Consider the following 8,197-nt stretch of genomic DNA (forward strand, 5'->3'; position numbering starts at 1 on the left):
TGATTTTGGAGCCCAGAAAGATAAAGTCTGACACTGTTTCCACTGTTTCCCCATCTATTTCCCATGAAGTGGTGGGACCAGATGCCATGATCTTCATTTTCTGAATGTTGAGCTTTAAGCCAACTTTTTCACTCTCCTCTTGAGAAATTTGTATGCAGGTCAGGAAGCAACAGTTAGAACTGGACATGGAACAACAGACTGGTTCCAAATAGGAGAAGGAGTTTGTCAAGGCTGTATATTGTCACCCTGTTTATTTAACTTATATGCAGAGTACATCATGGGAAATGCTGAATCATATGGTAACTCTATTTTTAGGTTTTTTAAGGCCCCTCCATACTGTTTTCCATAGTGCCTGCACCAGTTTACATCCCCACCACAGTGTAGGAGGGTTCCTTTTTCTTCACACTGTCTCCAGCATTTATTATTTATAGATTTTTTCATGAGAGCCATTCTGACCAGTGTGAAGTGGAACCACATTGTGGTTTTGATTTGTATTTCTCGAATAATTAGTGATTTTAAGCATCTTTTCATGTGCCCATTGGTCATCTGTATGTCTTCATTGGAGAAATGCCTATTTAGGTCTTCTGCCCATTTAAAACAATTTTTTATTGAAGTATAGTTTATTTACAATGTTGTGTTGGTTTCTGCTGTACAGCAAAGGGAATCAGTTATATACATACATGTATCCACTCTTGTTTAGATTCTTTTCTCATAAGGGGTGTTAGAGTATTGAGAATTCCATATGCTATATAGCAGATTCTTATTAGTTATCTATGTATATATAGTAGTATATATAGGTCAGTCCCAATCTCCCAGTTTATCCCTCCCTCCATTATCTCTTGGTAACCATAAGTTTGTTTGCTACATTTGTCACTCTACTTCTGTTTTATAAATAAGCTCATCTGTACCCTCTTTTTTTTTAGATATCTCTTATAAGTGTATTATATATTTGTCTTTCCATGTCTGACTTACTTTACTCAATATGGTAATCTCTAGATCCATCCATGTTGCTAACCAATGGCATGGTTTTATTCTTTTATGACTAATATTCCATTGTATATATGTAGCATATCTTCTTTGTCCATTCCCCTGTTGGTGGACATTTAAGTTGCTTCCATGTCCTGGCCATAGTACTGCAGTGAATATTGGGGTGCTTGTATGTTTTTTTGGAGGCTGGCTTTTATTAGGTTCTGGGAGGGAGCTGGGGAGGGTTGTTTTGAACCAAAGCTCACTGGAGGAGAATGAGAATTCAGAGTTGTGGCGGTTTCTTGTTGGCACCAAGTGGTGGGGAGTTTGCTGTTGCTAAGGTGTGTGGGAATCTTCTTTCTTCCTGCTGATAGTGAATACTGAGACCAGTGGGAATGCACGAGGACCCCACTGTGTGGCTTCCTGACTCCATTTTGTATCAGGCGTCCTTCATCCTTTTTACCCACGGCGTCTTTAGTGGCACCCTAGTGTTTGAGGGAATGCCCCCTGCACACAGATGCTGTACCGTTCTGTAGATGAACAAAGACCCTAGGACATGCACGGGAGAGTCCGTTTAGCAACTTGAAGGGCCTCCCAGTGTATTCCTGGGTGGCCACTCCAGACTGAAGGTGGAGCTTCAGGTAAGCTTAGCAATCAGTAGGGGTGACATCTGCCTGTTGTTCGGGGATCTGTCTTGAAGGCTGTCAGAGACGGAACAGCAGTAGTAGTGCCTGTTCAGTCATGTCGATTCTTTGCAACCTGGTGGACTGTAGCCTGCCAGGCTCCTCTGTCCACAGAATTTAAGACACATTTAAAAAGAGAAAAAGTTAATGCAAAATAATGAAGCTTCTCTTTTTATTGTCTACAGTTTTGGTCCTGAATTTTATGTTCCAGAAATCCCTAGATATTACTATTGATAATTTTTAAAGCCTGGCTTGGAATATAGGGACTGTTGGGGAGGAAAGGGCAAGTGAATTTAAAAAAAACTTAAAAGTTGATTTTTCTCTTTACAATTAGAATGAAATTTATTCAGATATATAAAGACCTAAGTTATAGGAAAATCAGTCTACATAGGCTAATTTTAAAAAGATAAAACATTCCAAGAGAAAACATTGTAACTTGTAAGTATTGGTAAACTCATAAGGGAACTTTTATCAGGTAAGAATTATATTTTAAACTGTATCTTTGGAAAAAATCAAAGGTTTATTTCTAAATGTGTTTTTTGAAATATTTTACTAAAAATACTGCATCTTGAGATATCATTGAAAAACTTCTTGTTCTGGCTAATATACATCTATAAAGGTGTTTTTCATAACACAGATGAACTAGAGTGTGGCAGGTAGTTTGGTTCACATGTTGTTTTTCTTTGTTAAAGGGGGAAAGGAAAGCAGCATTGTAAACACATGCCACACTGAATTTGTGGTTTCTGGGGTCAGCTGAGTAGGAAAGTGATACCCTTAACTTGCTGTATCATAACCATATTTGGATCCAGATCTAGAGTCCGAGTTACATAAAACCAAAAAGGTAACATAATTAGAGGCTAATTTAGTACATCACTTTTCTAACTTGCAAAATTATCCCTATAGCTCTTTTTTACATAAACTCCAGGGCTTCCCGGATAGCTCAGTTGGTAAAGAATCCGCCTGCAATGCAGGAGACCTGGGTTTGATTCCTGGGTCGGAAAGATCCACTGGAGAAGGGATAGACTACCCACTCCAGTATTCTTGGGCTTCCCTTGTGGCTCAGCTGGTAAAGAATCTGCCTACAATGCTGGAGACCTGGGTTCAATCTATGGGTTGGGAAGATCCCCTGGAGAAAGGAACCTACTCCAGTATTCTGGCCTGGAGAATTCCATGGGTTGTATAGTCCATGGGGTTGCAAAGAGTCAGACATGACTGAGCAATTTTCACTTCTCTTCAAGGTGAAATGGGAAGAGGAAGCTTTAATTTCTTTATGCTTTTTTAAAATCAGATTTCATAATCCAGAGGAATAATGTTTTTCACTTAGTATGAAAATAATGCTACTAAAAACAGTACCAGAATACATGCTTACTGCCCTGCTGACAGACTGAGTTGTGCATTCTGTTTTATTTATATTCCAAGTTTATAAAAATGTTTAAAGACTTACAAAGTAAATATTTTGGTTTTTTGCAGGAATCATCTAGACAGGACAGATGCTGTAAAGGTAAGAGAATATAAAGTAATTTTTAGGATGCTTTAGTTCTTTCTTACCATCAATTTATATAGTTTTGGAATAATTGACCTCAGTATAAAATTATATTTTAGCCTGATAGTGAAAGTCAGTTAGTCATGTCTTACTCTTTGCAACCCAGGCCAGAATACTGGAGTGGGTAGCCTTTCCCTTCTCCAGGAGATCTTCCCAACCCAGGAATCAAACCCAGGTTTCCCACATTGCAGGCAGATTCTTTACCAGAATACTGGAGTGGGTAGCCTTTCCCTTCTCCAAAAGATCTTCCCAACCCAGGGATCAAACCCAGGTTTCCCGCATTGCAGGCAGATTCTTTACCAGCTGAGCCACAAGGGAAGCCCAAGAATACTGGAGTGGGTAGCCTATCCCTTCTCCAGCGGATGGATCTTCCCAACCCAGGAATCTAACTGGGGTCTCCTGCATTGCAGGTGGATTCTTTACCAACTGAGCTATCAGGAAGCCCCCTATATTTTAGCCTAGATAATAAAAATGTTCATATAAAGGCTGTGAATAAATTATTCAAGTACCTCAAGCTAAAATAATATTGATAATGCTAGTTTTTATTTCTGCTTCTCTCATAGGCACCAAAAGATAGACAGAATGGGAGATAGCTAGTGTTTGATCCAAAGGGTAAATGATTTATTACTTTAAAAGAATATATTTGATCACCCTTTTGTCCTAAATATTAAGAAGATAGTCTATAGGAATGGTTGAGTGTGGTTGAGTTAGCAATTAAATCCTTTATTATACTGCCTGTCACTCAAACAATGCTAAATATTTGCCAGTCAGGAATTTCTATTAAGAACATCACTATTGATAAAATACTGGGTTGAGTTTTTTTTCTTCTCTTTCAGAAAAAGTGATGATTGAACCAAATGAAGGAATGTCAGAGTAAGAAGATGTCTCTCGTTGAGCATCTGATATATCATGCCTTTTAAGCAATTAGAAGTAGATAATGCAATCATTTGTCACCCAATTAAATTTGAAAGGCCAGAAATGCATGGATTAGCACTTAGCTTTTGCTTCAGTCAAAGCAACTGTTTCTTAGATAAGAGGACATTTAAAATGAAAAATGAATTTTGATAAAAAATGTAGGGGTATAGATAATATTCAAACCTACTTCTCAACTGCTTAAACGCCAAGTATTCTGAATTTTACTTATATAACTTTCATTGCTCATTCTTGTTTCACTTTGATACTTGCTCGTTTCTTTGAGAATATCATTTTAAAGGAATATTTAAAGGGAGAGGGTGGGAAGATTTGGGAGAATGACATTGAAACATATAAAATATCATGTAAGAAACGAGTTGCCAGTCCAGGTTCGATGCACAATACTGGATGCTTGGGGCTAGTGCACTGGGACGACCCAGAGGGATGGTATGGGGACGGAGGAGGGAGGAGGGTTCAGGATGGGGAACACATGTATACCTGTGGTGGATTCATTTCGATATTTGGCAAAACTAATACAATTATGTAAAGTTTAAAAATAAAATAAAATAAAAAAAAATAATAAAACGCTGCTACTAATATCCTATCCTTCAAAGAACCTGTGCAAAGACTAGGTCTCCAGGGCAAATGCTTGATTGGATTGTTTTTGTTTTTTTACTGTTAAGTTGTACAAAATGTTTGTACATTTTGGCAATAAAGCCTTGTCAGTTGCCTTATTTGCAAAAAAAAAAAAAAAAAGGAATATTTACCTTAAAATCAGATTTTTATTTACTATGAGAAGAACAATTACTACTAAATAAGGAAAATAATCACCCCAACTAGTTGAAGAGATTCGTGTTGAAAGAATCGTAGTCCAGTTTCAATTTAGTAGCTAAATATTAAGTACCTGTTTTGTTCAAGGCACTGATTCTGGTAAACCATCAGAGTCCTTCCTGACATAATCATCTATCTACTGAAAAAAAAATCAATTATTTATTCCATGAAAAATTGCATTTTGAAAGTTGATCATAAAACACATTCATAGGGTTCAATTATTGACAAATTGGTAGTGCACTTCTAGTAGAATTCTATTCAAATCAAAATTATTTTGAAGTATTCTGAATATTATTGGCTGGGAAAAATATACCTTATACAACATATGTTTTAACTTATATACTGTCAAAGCTGAAAATTAAAATTAGGATTCACTTTGACTTTTGCAAATTGTGTAGTAAATACGTGTTTTTATATTAAAGAGAAGGTAATAAATTACAGATCAATGACAGAATCTGTGCTTGTTTCAGAGTAAATGTTATAGACAACAAGGAAAAGGTAAATGCCCCATTAACTATATTAATCTAAATGTAATTATATATTATGTATCCTATTAACATGGCTGAAAATATTTAAATAAAAAATCTAAGAAAATGTTAGTAGTCTTTGAGGGAAATATGATATAACTTTAATAATGAGAGTTAGTAGCTATTAATGAAAATAAATATCGTGTCTATGAACCCCAGTGTTCATTCATAGACTGTAATAAGCAATGCTGGAACTGGAGCAAGGGGGTAACCCATATCCTGAGGTAGTTAAACCCCAGGGGTAAATCAGATGCAATCTGGGCCAAGATAGAAAAGCAGCGTGCACGTGTGCTCAGTTGTGTCTGACTCTTTGCAGCCCCATGGACTGGAGCCCACCAGGCTCCTGTCCTAGAATTTTTCAGGCAAGAATTCTGGAGTGGGTTGCCATTTCCTACTCAAGGGGATCTTCCTGACCCAGGGATCAAACCCACATCTCCTGCATTGCCAGGAGGATTCTATAGTGCTGTGCCACCCGGAAAGCCTAAGTGGCTGCCGGTTCTCTTGATCTCATTAATAATTGCATCTGGTTATCAAACTACTTTTTGCAAGAGCAGTATGATCATGTTCTGTTCACTTCACTTGTAGAGAAGAGTTTGGGTTTGGTTTGGTAATTATTTGGAGTAGGGTAGTAGAAGGAGGGATGGAGAAGGCAATGGTACCCCACTCCAGTACGCCTGCCTGGAAAATCCCATGGATGGAGGAGCCTGGTAGACTGCAGTCCGTGGGGTCGCTGAGGGTCGGACACGACTGAGCGACTTCACTTTCACTTTTCACTTTCATGCATTGGAGAAGGAAATGGCAACCCACTCCAGTGTTCTTGCCTGGAGAATCCCAGGGATGGGGAAGCCTGGTGGGCTGCCGTCTGTGGGGTCACACAGAGTCGGACGTGGCTGAAGTGACTTAGCAGCAGCAGAAGGAGGGATAGGTCGATAGCCAGTAAGCTTCATAAGTGCATGGCTTTGTAACTCAGCTACCTCACCCAAGCAGATTCTTTACCATCTGAGCCACAAGGGAAGCCCAGTCTCACTGAGAGTTGAAGGTAAACAGAGCCAGTTCTGGCAGAAAAAAAAAGTAAAAGATCAAGTAGGAACACAGAAAACCATGGGGGGCCTTTGCTGAGCAACAGTGTGACTGACCCACAGAATTGATGGATTTTCTCAGCGTAGCCTGCATTCTACTCCCCACCCTCCTTCTAGTTTCACGGTCTGACTGGCAAGTGGAATTTCCTGAAAGGTTCTATCCAGGTTGGATTAGGGAAATCTTGGCATTTTCTTTCCCCACCAGTTCTTTGCCTTGATTTTCTGATTGATTCTTCATTCTAATCTGAACCACAAGCAGTGTATGAACTTTCATAAACCAGGAGTTTCACAGTTATCTGTACACAAAGGCCAAATAACTCATTTCCTTTTTTCCTCATGGATCCCATGTGTCAGAGATTTTGTCTACCCAACAAACGGCACTTAATTAACAAACCATTTTCAGCAGTAAAAGTAAAGTGTATCTTTAATGCTGGATAAAGTCTTATAGATGTTGGACCTTCGATCTGCTGGGTTATTTGGTCAAGCTTTCAAGTTCATAGATGTGTTGGGAAAATGGCTAAAGGAATCCCACAGAACTCAACTCTTTGAGGTTGATAAAATAGTATCTATAGGTTATTCCATAATCATATTTTATCTTTTATAAAATGTATGACACAATTTTTATTCCCATTTTTACTCTTTAAGTAAATGCCTCTTTAGACACAGACCAATATTGGCAAGCAAAATTTATACTTCACTGACTTTTGCAAGTCTCTCTAAATATAGCAAAGACAGTCTCAGAAAAGTAAGTTTAAATTAATTTTGTTTTTAGGCTCATGTTTGATAAATATCAATTCAGTTCATTTCAGTCAGTCGTGTCTGACTCTTTGCGACCCCATGGACTGCAGCACACCAGGCCTCCCTGTCCATCACCAACTCCTGGGGTCCACCCAAACTCATGTCCATTGAGTCAGTGATGCCATCCAACCATCTCATCCTCTGTCGTCCCCTTCTCCTCCCACCTTCAATCCTTCCAAGCATCAGGGTCTTTTCAAATGAGTCAGCTCTTCACATCAGGTGGCCAAAGTATTGGAGTTTCAGCTTCAGCATCAGTCCCTCCAATAAATATTCAGGACTGATTTCCTTTAGGATGGACTAGTTGGCTCTCCTTGCAGTCCAAGGGACTCTCAAGAGTCTTCTCCAACACCACAGTTCAAAAGCATCAATTCTTCAGCACTCAGCTTTCTTTATAGTCCAACTCTCATATCCATACATGACTACTGGAAAAACCATAGCTTTGACTAGATGGACCTTTGTTGGCAAAGGAATGTCTCTGCTTTTTAATGTGCTGTCTAGGTTGGTCATAACTTTTTTCCCAAGGAGCAAGCATCTTTTAATTTCAAGACTGCAGTCACCATCTGCAGTGATTTTGGAGCTCAAAAAAAGTCTGTCACTGTTTCCCTGTCTATTTGCCATGAAGTGATGGGACCAGATGCCATGATCTTAGTTTTCTGAATGTTGATCTTTAACCCAACTTTTCCACTCTCCTCTTTCACTTTCATCAAGAGGCTCTTTAGTTCTTCACTTTCTGCCATAAGGGTGGTGTCATCTGCATATCTGAGGTTATTGATATTTCTCCCGGCAATCTTGATTCCAGCTTGTGCTTCATCCAGCCCAGCATTTCGCATGATGTACTCTGCACATAAGTTAAATAAT

The 8,197-nt window shown here is 38.7% G+C and overlaps 1 protein-coding gene across 6 annotated transcripts in view; it reads left to right on the forward strand.

Moving 5' to 3' along the window:
- The window catches only part of ERICH2 (glutamate-rich 2), a 34,468-nt gene that overhangs the window by 6,085 nt on the left and 20,186 nt on the right, over positions 1–8,197 (forward strand). For 3 of the 6 annotated variants that reach the window (XM_010843800.1, XM_010843795.1, XM_010843794.1), the window contains 2 exons: positions 3,120–3,150; positions 4,029–4,065. The exons of 1 other annotated variant lie outside the window; for it this stretch is intronic. In XM_010843800.1, coding sequence (XP_010842102.1) covers positions 4,050–4,065 — 16 coding nt within the window. In that variant the 5' untranslated portion in view covers positions 3,120–3,150; positions 4,029–4,049. Of the gene's footprint in view, positions 1–3,119; positions 3,151–3,755; positions 3,805–4,028; positions 4,066–8,197 lie in introns of all 6 variants that reach the window. 2 more of the 6 variants (XM_010843798.1, XM_010843796.1) reach the window with 2 other exon arrangements.

This window comes from Bison bison, unplaced genomic scaffold (genome assembly GCF_000754665.1).
Source record: "Bison bison bison isolate TAMUID 2011002044 unplaced genomic scaffold, Bison_UMD1.0 scf7180017864190, whole genome shotgun sequence".
NCBI lineage: Eukaryota > Metazoa > Chordata > Mammalia > Artiodactyla > Bovidae > Bison > Bison bison.